General features: G+C 46.2%; 1 protein-coding gene across 4 annotated transcripts in view; it reads right to left on the bottom strand.

The window, feature by feature from the left end:
• The window catches only part of PLEKHG5 (pleckstrin homology and RhoGEF domain containing G5), a gene marked incomplete at its 3' end in the record, with an annotated part of 97,662 nt that overhangs the window by 59,309 nt on the left and 19,148 nt on the right, over nucleotides 1–19,205 (bottom strand). For all 4 annotated transcript variants that reach the window (XM_081923489.1, XM_081923488.1, XM_081923487.1 and 1 more), the window contains exon 2: nucleotides 12,352–12,434. In XM_081923489.1, the coding sequence (XP_081779615.1) occupies nucleotides 12,352–12,434 (83 nt within the window). The remainder of the gene's footprint in view (nucleotides 1–12,351; nucleotides 12,435–19,205) is intronic.

The following is a 19,205-nucleotide window of genomic DNA, read 5'->3' as shown; positions in this document are numbered from 1 at the left end:
CCACTCACCTGCAATGCCTGAATAAGCAGCTGTCCCTTGCAGGGACTTGAACATGCGACCTTGGTGTTATCAGCACCACACTCTAACCAACTGAGCTATCCAGCTGATAAATGGATAGCCTGGACCCAAGCTAGCTTTATAGGTCAGACCAGTGCTTTGAATTGTGCAGCAGCAGCAGCAAGCAGCAACACATTTTCTTGGTGGGGTGCATGCATCTAAATCACAATTTGGATGAAGTTTTCAGCTGCAAGAGCTGTTTTGAAAAGGCTTTACTACGCCTCCTCCATGCCCCCCACCTGGCCCCCATGCTCCCTCCCCATCCATCAAAGTCCCATGTCTGCCTGGCTAGCAGTTTCCTCGAACACAGGCTGCTTTTCATCCTGCGCGTATTTCCTCTTTCTGCAGTTCTGCGCCCCCTCACATACTTGGCCACTTGCAAGCAGGGCAGACGTGTGGCAGCCTGCACAGACAGCGTCATTCACGTCAAGGGAGATGAAAGCACGGAGCTGATGCCAAAGGACAGCTCGGCTGGTACAGAAGCGTAAGAGTGAATGAGAACTCAGGACGAGGGTCCAACAGGCAAGGCATCTGGAGCCCCTTGACAGAAGAGGTAGGGTGATGCCAGAGAACCAGGAGCAAAACACTGAAGCCGTTCCCCAAATTGTGCTGCCCAAAGAAGAAAGTAATTTGATAAGGCAAGCCTATCTGCCGAGGAGGCTGCCCACTGCATCTCTGCATGAGGCCCTGCCTCCTTCCGGTCAGTTTCGGGGGGGGGATGGGTAATTCTGCCACATCTTGACATCAGGTGTGGCTGGTGCATCCAGTCACTCACAGTGCAAAGATACGGGGAAACTTGCTCAGGCTTTTACGGAGGTTCCTTGTTGCATCACCGCATGATGCCCCTGTTCTGAGTCCGCATCCTGCTAATTACAGTTGTACCTCGGGTTACATATGCTTCAGGTTACATACGCTTCAGGTTACAGACTCTGCTAACCCAGAAATTGTGCTTCAGGTTAAGAACTTTGCTTCAGAATGAGAACAGAAATTGTGCTCTGGTGGCACAGCAGTAACAGGAGGCCCCATTAGCTAAAGTGGTCTTCAGTTTAAGAACAGTTTCAGGTTAAGAACGGACCTCCAGAACGAATTAAGTACTTAACCTGAGGTACCACTGTATGAGAAGAGACACGGGTGGCACTGTGGGTTAAACCACAGAGCCTAGGACTTGCTGATCAGAAGGCCAGCGGTTCAAATCCCCGTGACGGGGTGAGCTCCCGTTGCTCGGTCCCTGCTCCTGCCAACCTAGCAGTTCAAAAGCACATCAAAGTGCAAGTAGATAAATAGGTACCGCTCCAGCGGGAAGGTAAACCGTGTTTCCGTGCGCTGCTCTTGCCAGAAGCAGCTTAGTCATGCTGGCCACGTGACCCGGAAGCTGTACACCGGCTCCCTCAGCCAATAAAGCGAGATGAACACCGCAAGCCCAGAGTTGGCCACAACTGGACCTAATGGTCGGGGTCCCTTTACCTTTTTACCACTGTATGAGTTACATTGAGATCAGTGGCTCAAGCAAAAACCCTGAGGGCTGAGCTCTTCAAAGGGAGGGTCCTCACACTTCCTCTCTTACATGCTTTCTGGGAGCAGAGGGTGACTTCATTTTAAATTCAGAAACAAAAATATACCTCAGCTGCCCAAAGTTCAGGAAGCCATATACTGAAAGGACAAAGTGCATTGCAATATCATTCATGCCTAAAAATAACAAGCAAGATGAACCAAAGCCCACCCTTCCTTCCTCCGTGTCCCAGAATAAAGGAGGTTTTGAGATTTGGAAAGTGTTACAGATATAGCTTGCTCCCACAGTCACCCTTTTCTCTCCTTTGTCCACTCAGTTTTCATGGGGAATCCAGATAGCACCATTTTCATGTCACTGCAGCCTAGTGGTTTTTTCAGACCTAATTTGTGCTTCCCCCGCTTTCCCACTCCAATAAAAGACAATGTACAACACCTGCTTATCCACTGCTATTAATGTATTCGGGACTCATGTGCCTTTAGTTAAAAGCTTTCTGCTTACAAGTATTGCCTGCTGATCAATAGGGGATTGGAAGGGATTCCAAAAGGATCTCTTCAAACTGGAATGAATGGCCATCAAGATGGCAAATACAATATAAGCAAATGTAAAATGAAGCACATTGAAGTAAAAAAACCAAATGAACTCAATTCTTAATTCAAACCAATTGCCTTCCTCAGAAATACCTTAACAGCCTTGGGACTGTTTAAAAGACATGAGATTATCATGCGGGGGTGTGTATGTTAAAAATTGCATCAGACCCATATTTGGGTTGGGAAAATAGTTTGGATTTTTTAAGAAAAGGGAATGCATTTACATGGGAATAAATTGAGAAGTTTACTCTCTAAACATATTTTGCTTGGTGTAGATACGGTGTAGCAGAAGGGGGAAGTTGACAAAAATAAGAGAAAAGACGAAATTGCCTTTTGACAATGTTTGTTAAAAACGTTGAAACTTAATAAAATTTAATTGAAAAAAAAATAATTTGGTTGATAATTGAGCTTCTGATAATCCATTAATAAAGGATTATTCATGCTTTACAACAGGCATAGGCAAACTCGGCCCTCCAGCTGTTTTGGGACTACAACTCCCATGATCCCTAGCTAACCAGTGGTCAGGGACGATGGGAATTGTAGTCCCCAAACAGCTGGAGGGCCAAGTTTGCCTATGCCTGCTTTACAATGAAGAACAAAGTTTATACTAGAGTAGGTCATGTTGTCAGACATGTTGGTAAGTCTCTTAAATCCTATCACTATAGACTTGCACTCTGTTTATGCACCAGGACAAGTGATTTTGAATTAGCTTCATCCAGGTAACACACCTTCACATGGTGTCTAATTGTTGTTAGATAATTTCTTTGCAAAAGAAAAAAAAACAACAAGAAGATATTAAAACTTCTCTTTCTTTTTTTGAGGTTCGCGATTAGGATTTCTAGGACTGATTGTGACTAGCAGCCATTGACACATTCTCCCTCCACAGTATGCCTCTCAGTACCAGCTGAAAGGAAATATAAGTGGGAAGAGTTGCTACTGGACTCAGGCCTTGCTGTGAGCTTCCCATGGGGGCATCTGGTTGGCTACTGTGAGAACAGAATGCTGGGCTAGATGCACCCACCCCCCAATAGCCTGACCTAGCAGGGCTCTTATGTTGTTAAACATCATGCCAGATTCTCCCACAATTCCATGGGCCTCGTGATGCCTGAGCTGGCCAGCTCTAAGCAAACCCTGCCACCTGCTGGCAGACTGTGGAAGAGTTGTTATCAAAACCATCTCTAGACACAACATAGGGCCTGATGAGGAAGGTCAACTTTTTCAGACCTGCTGGGAGGACAAAGGAAAAAAAGAGCCATGGGAGTGACTCTTAATCTGGACAGCTGAGAAACAACTGTGCTAGATGTTAACAGACCGTCAAAAGTATTCTCCCCCTATATAATATTTTATAAATTTTCCAAAAATAAAACAATATCAATGTTTTGATATTGCTATTGTTGTCGCATTGTTTAACAAACCATCAAAAATAAATGGGAACCTAAAGTGTCCACGTTATTTCACAGCGGACACGGATTTCCCCACTGCTTGGTAATTTTCCTCTTCCAAGCAGCCTACAAAATTCAGAAGCAATAAAGACCACCACATAATAATTCATGATGACACAGCAACATAATGCAGAATAGCTGCACGGAAAATCTTCTCAGAAACCATGCCAAACTATTGGGGTTTGTGTTTTTTAAAAAAAAAGAAAACCTCCTCTGCAAATAGAAGCATTTTCACAGCGTACTTAAAGGCGTGGATAGCTGCATCAGCAGAGCACGAGATTCTTAATCTCAGGGTTGTGGGTTTGAGCCCCATGTTGGGCAAAAGATTCCTGCTTTGAAGGGGCTGGACTAGATGACCCTCGTGGTCCCTTCCAACTCTGCAATTCTATAGGGTGGAGGGGGCGTTGCTGGATTTTCCCCAGGGAGAGAGAATTCCATAGCCAGGTCCTCATCTGAATCTGCTCCTCATGCATGTATCTTGGCACAGAGTGAAGTTTGGGGGGCAGAGAGATGGAAGCAGCCTTCATCCTAGCCAAAATCTACTTGATCAGCTGCCCAGAGGATGTCAGAGCACCTCCTGTAACCCTCCAACAAGTCCTTCCCCCCCCCATGCCCCCCTCAGTTTCATACACACAGGCGCCAACAGAGAGGCCACAGACTGGGAGCAGGAACCTGTTGTTCCGGGCAGCTGTGGACCACAGAGGCTCTCTGCAGCTTCTTACATAACAGCTCAGAGAAAACTCTTAACCCTAACCCTTCCTGCTGGGAAGGGTGAACGAGGACGAGTCGATGGCCACAAAGGGGCTTTCTGGAATCTACAGAAGAGCTTCTTTCCATGGTGCTAGTGGCTTTTGCTTAATGGCTTTTGGTGGCTGGTGGCTATCAGCTGCTAAAAACAGTGCTGCACAAGTATCACCTGCTTTGATGGACTCATAGGAAGTTGGAAGGGACCCCAAGGGCCAGCTGGGCCAACCCTGTGCCATGTAGGAATCACAGCTGATGACCATTGATATTGCAGGATGAGCCCTTTTAGCCAGTTAATGTTCTTTCATCTTTCTGATGAATTTAAAAAAATTGTAATCACGTGTGTTTTTGTAAACATGAGTTGCACTGAGACATAGTAAGTGGCGAACAAATGTAAATGATAATAATAATAATAATAATAATAATAATAATAATAATAATAGACTTTATTCAACTTAGTTTTACTCAGAGTAGCTCCACTGAAAGCAGTTGGACCATGTGTGTTGATTTTAGTGGGTCTACTCTAAGCAGGACCAGCTTTGGCTACAACAACACATTTTCCCACAATTCCATGGGCCTCGTGATGCCTGAGCTGGCCAGCTCTAAGCAAACCCTGCCACCATAACAAACAGCAGGACAAATTGTGTCTGTCCTGGTGTAAAACATACTTTCCACGATACAACATTACAGCTTCTTCCAGGCCTTGCATGCCAGGGTTCCACACTTGTGCCCAACACAAATCCAGAGCATTTTAGGGTGCACATGATTTGGGGTGGGCTGATTTACATCTGGGAGGTAAGCCTGAGATTTTGCAGCTGCCTGGCCAGAGACGGCTGGACTTGGGATAAGGTGCTTAATGATTTATTTTTAAGAGAGTTCCTCAACCTGCCTGGTCTCTCTCTCTCTCTCTCTCTCTCTCTCTCTCTCTCTCTCTCTCTCTCTCTCTCTCTCTTCACCACCACACTCACCTCGTACAGTTGTAAATGAACAGATATTCCTCCAACAACTTCTACTATCCCTCGGCTCCTTTCTTTCATCCCATACTCTGAAATCTGTTGTGCTTCCTCCACCCGAACAGGCCTCTGCCTAAAGTTGGGAGAGCTAATTCACAGCCAATGAGCTGCGCAAAAGTCCAGCAAGAGGACCCCAGGCAGAGAGGCATGGCAGTGGGGCTCTAAATATGAAGGTTGCTGCTTCAAATCTCTCTCGCGTTAATTTGCCTAATCCATTTTAAGAGGCCACCTGTGCTGCTCTCCCTAAGAACAATTTGTGGCGATGAATCCCATAAGTTAATTATGCCTTGGATGAAGGCTGAGGAGGGGCAGTTTCTGGATACTGGCTGTCATAGGTCCAGGCACACCTAGTGTTTCCAAAAACCAGGGGTCCTGGTAAAGAGGAGATGATAAAGAGCAGTAACCCAGCTGCCATGAACCACAGAGAAGTGGATTGAGGGGAGAGAAAGGCAGAAGGGAGGAGGAGGAAGGAAAGCAGAGAGAGAAGAAAAAGGCCAGAATGGAACTGCAGCTTCTGCCTGAGTCTGTCCCTGGAAACGGCACAGGGAGAAGCTACAGATCCATTCCAGCTTTTTTCTTCTGCCTGTATCTACCTGCCTCTGTCTCACTGCTCTACCTCCATCCAAGGTCTCCTCGCCACCTTTTCCCCACACCAAGTGAGCGACTTCTCATTGTCTAGGACAGGAAGATGAAGAAACCTTAATCTGTTTCAGTCCATTTGGGTTAGCTCATTATCTGGTTGAAGATAACGCTCATGAAAACTGACTGCATCTTTGTAAATGCCTCATTACAGCAAACACGTATTTTGTGACTCTTTTTAAAAGTTTATATTCTTTAAGCAAAGTTTATTTCAAAGATCAAGTTGCGTTAATTGTTCAATGAATAAAAACAATGTCCTTTGGTGTAGGCATTCAATAGATGATTGCCTTCTAAAATGAAAAATTACCTGGGTACACTGCCTAATGAAATGTGCTGCAAAACAGCAAACCGTCATCTCTCCATCCTCCTTCTCTTCACCACTCATCATTTGATCCTTTATTTGATAAAATGTACCATTCAAGGCGATTCACAGCCACACAATAAAAATGAGTTTAAAAACATGACTAAATGTAGCTTTTAAATGATACAATGAAACACCCAAGGCGGACCCCTGAAAATATATACATTTATCCCGTCGGAACGGTTTGTTGAAACAAGAATGTTTTCCATTGTTTCTGGAAAACTCAAAGAGTGGGAATCTGTCCTATCTCACCAGGGAGACCAGAGCTGATTTTGCCGCAGACTCAGGACTGAACCCAACCTGGGGTGGGTTTGTATAATCAGTTTCCTCCAAAAACACCCGCAACTGCACTGCCAACAACCTTTTTGAGTCCCTGTCCCAAAAGGGAGAATTTAAGCAACTGGGTGGTAGTTGTTTAATACCAACAGGTCCAAGGTTGGGTCTCGTCAGGAATGACCACATTATCACCACCTTCCAGGTGGCAGGCACCACCTGCAAAGATGCGCTCAACACACCCTGGACCTCGAAGGGTTGAGAGGGCACCTGGTTGGGCACAAAGTGGCCTGGTCAGGCTACAAAGACCAGTCCCACAAAACAAGGCTTGATGGAGCATTGCAAACCTCGCTGGGAGCTGCATCAGCCATGGCATCAAGCAGGCTACATGGATGGGCAACTTTGTCCTCGGACCGTTCACCAAGCAAATCACAGTGGATCTCCAAGAGGTTGCAGGCTCCATCCACTGTCAGGAGGGCTCAGACCACCAATTGCCTGGCCAATTACTCAAGGAAGCAGTGGGCTCATGTCCAGTCGGGGCTTTCAACACCTACACTTGAGCTATTGTCCAGTCTGCTTCATAACTACCCAGTATCCCAGGGGCCAAATATGCTCTGAAGAGGGCTCTCAGGAGCAATCATAGTTTGACACATCCATTATACAGTGGTACCTCTGATTACGTACTTAATTCGTTCTGGAGGTCTGTTCTTAACCTGAAACTATTCTTAACCTGAAGCACCACTTTAGCTAATGGGGCCTTCCGCCACCACTGCACGATTTCTGTTCTCATCCTGAAGCAAAGCTCTTAACCCAAGGTACTATTTCTGGGTTAGCGGAGTCTGTAACCTGAAGCGTATGTAACCCAAGGTACCACTGTACAGTTATCTTTGCTTATCTTATATTCTTGGACTTCCCCGCACATCCCTTCATGGGTTCTTGTTTTGTCCTTGTTGAGCTGCATTTCCTTAATTACTCCCCCTCTTCTGGTTGTTTTTAACTGCTGCTCACATGTATAACCCTACTTGGAAATCTATCTGGCTATTGTGTATCTTTAAATATTATCCAAAGCGTTCCCACTCCCCTCTTATATCTGTCTCATACTGATTCCTTATCTCTGCAGTCAGCATTGCTAATTCCACATATTCTGCCAACTTATTCTGCCATTCTTTTTCTGTAGGACCATCTTTGTCCTTCCACCTTGGAACATAAATTCTTCTGGTTGCTGCCAGTGCGTATAGAAGGAGTACCAAGTACTTTCTTAGGTATTTCATCCTCTATCATAGGAGCAGTTGTTTACATGGCCCTCAGCATCTCTCAGTTCCACAAGAAGACTAAGACCTCAGTTGGGCCTAATGTAGAAGCATCCTTGAAGTCCTCTAGTTGAAGGATGCATTTTTAACTGACATTTTAAAATTATTTTTAAGCTGCTTTAAAGCCATCTCACTTGGAGGAATCCAAGGGAAAAGCTGGATAGCAGCAAGATGGGGGGGGATCCCACTCTTGTGAATGGTTCCCTGCTACACTCCAGGTGTTAGTACATTCATCTTAATACTGCTAAGTAAATTACCACCGGTTTGTTAGTGTAAAAAGTGCACCTATTTAGCATATATTTAAGTCAGCGACTCCTATTTTTGCATCTCATGACCATTCAGCACCCATCTTTTCCTTTAAATATATGCCAAAGAAGCAACCAATGAAATAGGCTTGCGGGCCGCAAGAGTTTATGTCATCATTAAATTATTTTTTTTAGTTTTTTTAATAGCTTCTAAAGAGTTTTCCCAAACAGATTATTCTGCTGCAAGGAACTGGAAGCCAGCGGGGTGGGGGGGGGGTGACAAAATGACGTCACATGTATTAGCCAATAGGCTCCTACGGCTACCGTAAAAACTAGATGTTGAAATCGGTACTCACTTCCCTTCTCAAGTAAAGGAATGGATTTTTTTTCCAGGTTCAATTTTAACCAACACGAAGAGGAAGTTTGTTCAAAGACTTGCAGCGGCAAGGGTGGTGGGCACCACATATTCAACCTCAGGGACTGAACAAAGTCCATGGAGCAGCCCCCTTTGCAGATAATCCTCAAGACCCTCCCCCCCAAAAAACCTCATCTCAATAACAAAAAACACTCCTCAGAACAGCAAAACACCCAAAGAGATAATGAAGGTTTAGGAAATGGTGGGGGAGAGGTCTGGGAATGAGAGGTTGACTACTATTAGCAGACACTTACCTTCACTTCAAGATAACCCCAGAGAGAAACCCAGATGGCATTGGGGGGGGGACCCCAAAGGGATTTCTTTTTCCTGCCCAGACTTCAGTCCCAAAGAAAAGTAAGGGAAGCTATCCCAGAGAAGAGAGAATGAGAAACCAAGTCGGCTACTCCACAGACAGGGGAGAGGGGAATGAGAGGCTCTAAATCCATCGCAGCTTTACATTAACAAGCAATTAGGCTAAGAGGACAAGGCAGAGAGCGGGAGATTCTGCCGGGCTAGTTTGCACGCAGACACACAAATTATAACATGGGAGTGGAAGCAGGGGCAGCCCATCTGTGCTGGGGCTTTTGTAGCAGCACAGCCCAAACTGGACCCTAAGGCTGGCTTAGTGAGTGAGTTGTTTGGTGTTCAGCTAGTTCACACATTCCAGAAAGGAAGACTCAGATTAGGCCCAACAGGGCTCTGCAACCTAATATCTGATGTCAAAAGACTCAGATGCTTCAAGAAAGCTGCTGCTTTTTCTTTTCTTTTTTCAGATCACACCTATTTTTATTCATTTATATGCCCATCCTCAAGCCTTACTTTAGACACACAAACCAGTTGCAGAACTGTCCCAGAGATTGGTAGAAGGCATATTGACGGCGTCACAGGCACTAGCCAATTGGTCCTGTCCACTTCTAGCTTCCCACCGCCCCCAGTCCAAAGCAAGCTGCAGAACATCAGTGGTGCCATTTCCCACCCACCCCTTCCAGAGCTCACAAGCAAAGTCTGAGTTGAATTAAAGGATGGCCCCAGAACTGATTCTTCCCCACCCATCCGAAGAAAAACCCATAAAAATTTTCTTCACCTTAATTGTAGGATTGGACTGAAGTGGCATGATGAAAGTTTATAGAATTATGCATGGCACGGAGGAAGTAGGTAGAGAAAAGTTCATTCTCCCTCTCTAACAACACTGGAACTCGAGCTTATTCATGCCCCACATTGTTAAACTACAGACTTCACTCCCGCAGGAGGCAGTGATGGCTTTGAAAGAAGATTAGACAAATTCACAAAGGAGAAGGCCATTGGTGGCTACTGCCTCCACGGTTAAAGGCAGCGATGCTTCTGTATGCCAGTAGCTGGAAAACCTTGGTGGTGGGGAGAGAGCTCCTGCAGGTTTCCTGCAGGCATCTGATTGGCTCCTGCAAGAACACGATGCTGGGATAGATGCCCTGATCCAAGAGGCTTTTTTCTTATGTTCTCAATTTATTTTAGTGGTGCTAGTCAGCCTCCCTCCCTTCCCACCTGCTCAACCTGTAACCTTGTAAACAAGCTGAGGCTGCCTTGCACCCCACAGTCTTCTCAAGAAAACTGACCCTTCCTCCTCCAACTCCTCACACACAGGCCAGCTCAAGGGGCCTACGAAGCTGCCCTTTTTCATTTTTGCAGATCGTGTTGCTGGGCTCCTTTCCTGCTCCTGAGCAGCAGAGAATGGGGGGAGCAGCTCCAGCGAATCGTTGTGAATCGAGCAAAGCGGACGAGGGAGAACAGCTGTCCCTCTCTCTCTCTTTACACACACACACACACCAATCTTCTTGTTGGAATGGCGACGCACTGACCCTTTTGTGGGAGGGGGAGAGCTGAACATTTCTCCAGCTGCTGAGGTTTTGAGGCTGCCACTCTGTCTGGAAAAGTCTTTGCGGTTTGTTAGCAGGGAGGGGAAAGGCGGTGAGGTAAGGGGGAGACCCGAGGAAGGGCGGAGAGGCAGAAAGAGCAGAGGGGAAGGACGGAGCCAAACATCAGGCCCGAACGGCCCCTGCTGGCATCTTTTTGCAACCTGCCTTCTGCGATGGCCTGCGCAAGCCGCACCATCAGCCACACACATGAAGGGGCACAAAGGAACTTGGGTCACCCACATTCAGTTCTAAAACCCAGCTGGGAAAAAGCAGCCAGGTTCTTATTTTCTTTACCCCTTACCCTACACACACACACTTTAAACATTCTGGTTAGCCCCTATGGTAGGTATTCAGCTTCTTTTTTAAAAAAATCAGTAAAGCAGGCACGTTTAGGATAAATTCACACATGTAACAATAAGCAGCTCCCACCAGTTTTGGGGACTCATGTCGTCTTTAGTCCACTCTTGAAGTCAGGCATTGGGCAAAACTTTTCAGATGGGCTGGCAGCCAATTAAAGAAGGGTGTGATACCAACTCCATCTTCCCCCAGTCTGGACATCAATGTGTTGCATGATGCAGTGGTGATGTCAAACAGATTGGGTGGAATGGAGTGGCAGGTGGGGAGCACTCAATATATTAGCACAATGCGGCAGATTCAGGGACGGAAGGTGGGCCAGAGGGGAATCTTGACGCTGGGCTGCCCCTTGGGGTCTTATCCACTTACTGCGTGTAATAATAGAGCTTGCAATTTGCTGGCACGCCTTTACTGTTAAGGGCTTGGCAGTTTGAGGACTTGCCCTGGAGTCACATGACCTCAGCCGTTCCTTAGGTCTTGAGTTAGCAGAGACTCCAAGTGTCCCTATTTTCCAGGGATGCCCCTGATTTAGAGAAGCCATCCCTGTTTCTGATTTGATCCTGGAATGTCCCACTTTTCCTTAGGATGTCCCTATCTTCATTGGAGAACTATTGGAGGGTATGATCTTAGAGGATCCTCTGAATAAAGATTCTTTTATAAAAATGACTCCTCATTGCAGGTGCTTGATATTGGACCCAGAAACATTACACAATGAATTAGAGGCTCACTGTGTCTGAATCCCTATGGCCCTGTCTGCACCATGCCTTGAAAGCAGCATCATACCACTTTAAACAGTCATGGTTTGCCCCAAAGAATTCTGGGAACTGTAGTTGGTTGGGGATGCTGAGAGCTGTCATGGTTTGCCCCAAAGAATTCTGGGAACTGTAGTTGGTTGGGGATGCTGAGAGCTGTTAGGAGGCCCTTTATTTCACTCCCAGAGCACCCTGTGAAGTGGAATTGATTGTTAAACCACTCTGGAAATTGCACCTCTGTTGGGTGGGAAAGAGGTCTCCTAACAACTCTCAACAACATTAACAAACTACAGCTCCTGGCATACTTTGAGGGAAGCCATGACTGTTTACAAAGTGGTACAGCATACCTTCCAACATGTTGACTCCAGAATTTGGGTGGTGCATCTTCCTGGCCCTGCTCCCATGCGAGTCACATGACCTGCATGAGATCACAGAGCCCAAAAACATGTGTCTGGGGTGTGCACAGCACCCCAAAAATTGGGATGTCCCGATTTAATGGGGGCAGTTGACAGGAATGGCAAAGCACTGCATATTGTGCAGATGGAGCCTGTCGCAGCCCAATGCCAACAACTGATTCTGTATTTGTGACCTCATCCTGCTTGGCTTGGTTAACTGAGCCCCACAGCCTTTGGATTTCTCAGATCAAGGCACTTGGGAAGAAACGGTGGGCTTTGTGGCAACTTCCTCAAGATCTAAGAATATCCCCTTTCCCAGAAGCCCCCTGAATCCAAACACATGCAAAATCATAATACAGTACCTTTGTGGCTCGCCGCTTCTCCACGCAGTTGGGATTTTGGCAGTACAATACTTTCTCCTTCTCCTCCGTCAAGGTCCGCTCATCTGGAAGAGAAAGCGTTCAAAAGTTTGCTTTTTAAAAAAAGAAGGCAGGTTATCCAGCAGCTGGTCGGGAGCAAACAGCTTCACAGCACCTAGCTTGCAAAACTTCAGATTGATAGCCAGCTTGTGGTCCTAATAGGGGACTAGCTGGACCCAGGAGCCAAAAATTTTAAAAAAGGAGTGGTTTGTAGGCAAAGGAAAAGCTTAGTGATCACAGGAGCAGATCGGGACTTAAGCGACTCACAGCACAGGCCCACGACACACATTTTGCATCTGCTATAGATGCAAAATTTAGGTTCTGAGCAACTGAAGAGGACAGGCGAGTGGTCACCGTCATTGCACTTTGCTTACAAGTAAACATGAACCCTCTAGCAACACCCTTGCAGAGAGGAGAGCAAGGAGTCTTGACTTCAAAAAAAAAAGGGCCTGTGTCTAATCTTGCCTCTTTCTAAAAAAAATTTCTTGCAGTGTGTTTTTCTTTCAGTAAATCTACCAAAGAATAAAAATAAAATAAAATTCGGATGAAGGGGTTTTTTAGGATGGCAGAGGACTTGTGTGCTGCATCCCATTGGTGTTGTGGGTTTGGCATTTTCCTTTCTTCAGATAGGAAATGCTCTGTGGTGGGGACAACAAAAAATAGGGGGTCTAGGAGAGTTGGTTGTGGGGCAGTGAGAAATGTCCCTGTTTTCATCTGAGGAAAGTTGGAGATATGTGATTGCGAAACTCAGGTCAAAAGGCAGAAAAGACCTGCAGTTCCCTTTCGGGTATAAGCAAGATAGGCAAGCTATTCTGGGTTTTTTAATTTATTTTTTAAACACCATGCAACTCATTGCTGCCACAGAGTTCAGCCTACCAGGCCTGACATGATGGGAACTCTGGCAAACACCCCAACACGTGTTCATCCTCAGTGGCCACGTTGCACAGCCGCCTTTCGGTCCTTCTGCCAAAGGACGTCTGTTCAACTTAATAACCCATGGCACAGCTCATTTAATAACTCATTTTTTCCCCTCTTGCAATTCAATAAGTTCAAAGCCCACAGACACAGCTCTCTCCCGCTATTCCTATTTTATATCCCACAGCAACCCGGTGATGCAGATTAGGCTGAGAGTGACTGTTCCAAAGTCTCTCAGTTAGCTTCAAGACTGCGTGGGGATTTGAACCCAAAGCCTCTCTGGGCCTTGATCAACAAGCATGAGGCTCTTTTATATGTAGGAATCAGGGGCGGACAGGGTGAGAAGCATTTGATCATGCAATGGTCCGGTTGCACTCTGTTTTAATGTTTTGCTGATTTTAACTGTTTTAAAATGTTTTGCTTTTATTTTTAATGGCATCGGAGATATGTTTGCTGCCCTTTGGGAAGAGCAGGGCTGGGCGATATATCAATATAGCATGCAAAACTGGTTTGAAGTCTATATCGTGATATTGATTTCATCATTTCTGAGCTGGCTATATGCATTTCAAATCATGATGATGTGTGTGTGTGCACTTTGCAAAAATCGTAATGTGGGAAAAGCCATGAAGCCAGCCAATGCCTCTACAGAGCTCCATCCTTATTTCAGACATCGTGATACAGTCATAGCTCGGTTTTCAAACATAATCTATTCCAGAAGACCGTTCGAGTTCCGAAACATTCAAAAACCGAAAGCTCAGTAAGGAAGCCTCAATATGGAAAACTCAGTATGGAAGCTGGATGGCATGTTCGACTTCCGAGGCAAGTTCGAAAACTGAAGCATTTACTTCCAGGTTTACAGCGTTTGAAAACCAAAATGTTCATCAACGGAGATGTTCAAAAACCAAGGTACCACTGTATATTGATATATTGAAATGTTTAGCTGGTGATCTATTGCAACGTTGTGAAAACCAGATATCGTCCAACACTAGTAAAGGTAAAGGGACCCCTGACCATTAGGTCCAGTCGTGACCAACTCTGGGGTTGCGGCGCTCATCTCGCTTTATTGGCCGAGAGAGGTGGTGTACAGCTTCCGGGTCATGTGACCAGCATGACTAAGCCACTTCTGGCGAACCAGAGCAGCGCACGGAAACTCCGTTTACCTTCCCGCCGGAGCGGTACCTATTTATCTACTTGCACTCTGACGTGCTTTCGAACTGCTAGGTGGGCAGGAGCAGGGACCAAGCAACGGGAGCTTACCCCGTTGCGGGGATTCGAACCACTGACCTTCTGATTGGCAAGTCCTAGGCTCTGTGGTATAACCCACAGCGCCACCCGTGTCCCTTCACCCAACACTAGTGAGCAGTAAATGAAAATATAGAACAGTTTTAACTTGTGAGCTATAGGTAGTGTGGAACAAGCACCTTCCCCCATTCTGGGAGAGACTGATACTTAGGGCAAAGCAAAATGCACTCTGCACGTGCTTTGGGGGCTCTTCTTATTCTTGCATGGCCTGACCAATTCTAGGCCCAGCACAGGTTCCAGGGTCAATCACTGTTAAGTGCTGGCTCACATCAAGTCCTGAAGCTACTTGTCTTTCTGTCAGCTGTACTGCAAAGAAATGAACCACGTGCTGTTAAAAAAAAGTAAAGTCAGAGCAAGCCACCGGGTCAGGGCATGCTGCTCACCTCTCAGCCCAGAGGGAGACTTCTGCTCAAAAGCCTTGGGTTCCGTTGCTGGCGAACTTCAGAGTTTTCAGCTGGCTCCAGTCCTAAGCCCCTGATTATGCGGGGAAAAGTTCCCGTCAACAAAGAGCATTTAAAAGGCCATTACGTGCTGTTCTTGGCAGACACCCCTCAGCTGCAGGGATGGAGCATCTGTCAGGCACAGGGCCTGCGCAGGAATCCAAATGGACTCCCATCGGAGGTGAAAGGGAGCTGGTACCATCAGGGTCAGAGCACCAGCAGTATGACTTGTAGTAATCCAAGAGGGCCTATGGACGAGGCTCCAGGTTTCAAAACACTGCAGAGCCGTGATCTCAGAGAACCATGTTGCTAAGAGAGGCAGGGCCATGATCCTTCCTGCGTTGCTCAGATGAGAAGTCAGCCAGGAAGAAAGGAAAATGAGGAGAGAAATAGCCACTCATTTCTCCACATCTGTGAAGTTCCCTTAAATATCTCAGTTTTTTTGAATTCTATCCAAATCTACTGTTCTGTGGTTTGGTTGTCATGTTTTAATATTGTCTGGGAACGCAGAACGTTTGTCAAGCGGCATATCAGGGCGGCAAATAAATAAGAGCATCCATGTGTGGTCCCTGGGAAATCACTTCCTGTTTGTTTGTTTTCCTTTCGGCGGTGCCTGGTTCAAATTTGCAGAGCAAATTGCTGGAGTCTTTGTTCTGCAGGGCTCAGCTCCATCTCTCAGGATCTCTAGAACTTTGCCCCCCGCAGAGTACTGCTGGTGACTTTTTGTTGCTATGGTCTAAAATCTTGGAGCCTGGGCAATATCTCAGTCATGCATCTAAACAAAGTGGATTCCAGTCCAAGAAAAATTATGCTCTAATAAAAAAAATGGGTTGGTCTTTAAAGTTGCCGCAGAACATTTGTATTTCTTGTCTTTAGTCACATTGTGTAGAGGGAAATTTTTGGAAAGAAAGCAATTTATTTATTTTAAAGGTCGCCACAGGGGGCACTTTGTGGCTTTTTGGAAGTTCCCGGAGGCCCTTCAAAGGCAGCCCCATGCCCAGGAGTCCAGCTGTGATGAAACAAAAGCACATATCCTTGAGTCTAGAGCTGCCTTCTCTAGGAATGGACATGGTTCATCATCTGGCAGCCAAAGTTGGTTGAGGGCACCCTTGCCACGGCTACCACAGGGACATCCGGGCTCAAAGCTGAGCCCAGGGGACACCCACCCACACCCAACTGCACAGCTGCTTTTCCAAGAGACTCCCATTTAAGGCAGGTGCATCTGCCCTAGGGAACAACATTCACTTGGGTCTGCCAGACAAGTCCCCATTGCCCAAATCTCTGGGCAGCAGGCAGGTTTTTCCTACAGTGATGACCCAGAGATCAATACTCTTTGGCTCTGCTGGTGCCCACTATCTCTTCAGAGTTTCACATATCCTTTCCCAAAGCAGCTTGAAGAAAACCCCTCTGAGTTTGTCTAAATCTAGCCTTTTTATTTTTGCTCTTCGCCGCAGAACTGCTCTTGGCAACGGTTTCGCCAGGCAATGTTTTCATACCAGCTGTTTAAATCTTTCTCTCTCTTCTTGGTGGTGGGGGAGGCGGGGTTGGGGGTGAGAATACAAATTTGTGCATGCAGTTCCTCACTTCCCCGAATGGTGAAATGCGCCAGTATTTCAACCAGGGAGCGTGGGAGAGAATGACGGCATTTTTTTTTTGCAAAATGCTTGTTGACAAATATTCATGGTGAGTAAAGAGGAAGCCGGAAAGAGTCCAGAGACAAGAAATTCAGAGCCACATGGAGACCGCCTTCCAGACAAGTGCAAAAAAAGGGGGGTTGGGGGGTTCTCTTTTCTTTTTTGCAGGTTCTACTGTTGTGTATTGAGTCAAAGGATTTTATATCTGTATTATTATTGTCTGTATTGCATTAGGGTAAAGTAACTGCCTTTTGGTTCCAGAGGATACAGCTACTATTGGTTCATTTAAGCTGCTGTATTTGGATCCTCTGTCTTATTGGTTTCCTCCAAAAGGCAGGACTGTGATTGCCTGATATTGTTCCCTCCAAAATGTATCCTTTCTAGCTTGTTCCCTGTCCCTATAAATGTAGCTCTCCCCTCCTCAAGTCTCAGTCTTGTTTGCTTTAATAAAGAAGTGTTACTAGAGAACTGTCTCCAGCATATTATGTCAAGAGAGCTGAAATCACAAACCCCACGTCACAACATCTACCCTCCAACTGGGACACTGGTTGTGCTGAGCCTAGGACTTGCCGATCAGAAGGCCAGCGGTTTGAATCCCCACGACAGGGTGAGCTCCCGTTGCTCGGTCCCAGCTCCTGCCAACCTAGCAGTTCGAAAGCACATCAAAGTGCAAGTAGATAAATAGGTACCACTCCGGTGGGAAGGTAAACGGTGTTTCCGTGCACTGCTCTGGTTCGCCAGAAGCGGGTTAGTCATGCTGGCCACATGACCCAGAAGCTGTACACTGGCTCCCTCAGCCAATAAAGCGAGATAAGCACTGCAACCCCAGAGTCGGCCACGATTGGACCTAATGGTCAGGAGTCCCTTTACCTTTACCCTCCAACTGCTGAGCTCTGATTCAGTCCCAATGAAGCTTCCTCATCACCTCTAGTGTTGCTGCAATGGTGAATTCTGAAGTGGTGGTGTTCTTCATGGCAATAAGAACCCCAAAAGAGTCTTACTGGATCAGGCCAATGGCCCATCACATCCAGCATCCTCTTTTCACAGTGGCCAACCAGATGCCTGTGGAAAACCAGCAAGCAGGACCCAAGGACAAAGGTTCTCTCCCCTCCTGTGGTTTCCAGCAACTGGTGGCAATCTCTGTGGCAACTTTAAAAACTTTGTGGCAACCATGCCCTTTCTGAGATATCATAGAATCATAGAATCATAGAGTTGGAAGAGACCACAAGGGCCATCGAGTCCAACCCCTGCCAAGCAGGAAATACCATCAGTGCACTCCTGACATATGGTTGTCAAACCTCTGCTTAAAGACCTCCAAAGAAGGAGACATCGTTTCCAGGCCTTTGACCATTTTGGTTGCCCTCCTCTGGACACGTTCCAGTTTGTCAGTGTCCTTCTTGAACTGTGGTGCCCAGAACTGGACACAGTACTCCATGTGAGGTCTGACCAGAGCAGAATACAGTGGCACTATTACTTCCCTTGATCTAGATGCTATACTCCTATTGATGCAGCCCAGAATTGCATTGGCTTTTTTAGCTGCCACGTCACACTGTTGGCTCATGTCAAATTGGTGGTCAACCAAGACTCCTAGATCCTTTTCGCATATACAAGGACAGTGGAAAGACTCCTTTTAGATTTTCGCACCTCAGCACCCAACCCACCTAAATTTGCCTTTGCTGAACCACTTTGTGAACAAAACCACATCTAGCCTTTGAAATTCACACTTCTCCGAATTGTGCAAGGCAGTTCACCAGCACTCCAAAATGCAGGTACAGTGGTACCTCGGGTAACATATGCTTCAGGTTACATATGCTTCAGGTTACAGACTCCGCTAACCCAGAAACAGTACCTTGGGTTAAGAACTTTGCTTCAGGATGAGAACAGAAATCACATGGCAGCGGCACGGCAGCAGCGGGAGGTCCCATTAACTAAAGTGGTCTTCAGGTTAAGAACAGTTTCAGGTTAAGAACGGACCTCCAGAACAAATAAAGTTCTTAACCCAAGGTACCACTGTATTAGTAGGAGGAAAGGATGCAATTTGGGGGATAGGTTTGTGCCAAAAAGCACTGTATTCAAGGAAATGGCTTGCAAAAAACACAGCTATCGGGCAAAATTGTGTACAGAAACATGCATATTATGAGTGGCACATGCATTTTCACAGAGATTTTTTTTTAAAAAAAATCCAAACTGATAGAGATGGGGCAAACTAAACAAGACTCAGAAGATGAGAAACAGAAAGAAACTGAAATGGACTGATTCTTCCATCCCTATCGTCAACAAAAATGAATTTTTGACCTATGCAAAGGTCAGGGCTTCAACACCAAACCAGCTTGGTTCTAGCCACCTGTCCTCCCTGCACAGGCTAAAAGACCCCTCCCCCACTTCCAATATTTAAAATTTCAGTCTTGGACAATTACCAAACAAAGCAGCGCCAAAATTGTTTAGCAGCACAAAACAGTGGCCGTTTTCAAGACACGACACAGGAAAGCCAATGTCAGATGCAGTG

This window comes from Podarcis melisellensis (genome assembly GCF_964234715.1).
Source record: "Podarcis melisellensis genome assembly, chromosome: 8".
NCBI lineage: Eukaryota > Metazoa > Chordata > Lepidosauria > Squamata > Lacertidae > Podarcis > Podarcis melisellensis.
The sequence above is the reverse complement of the archived record's forward strand: the minus strand, read 5'-3'. Positions and strand labels throughout refer to the sequence as shown.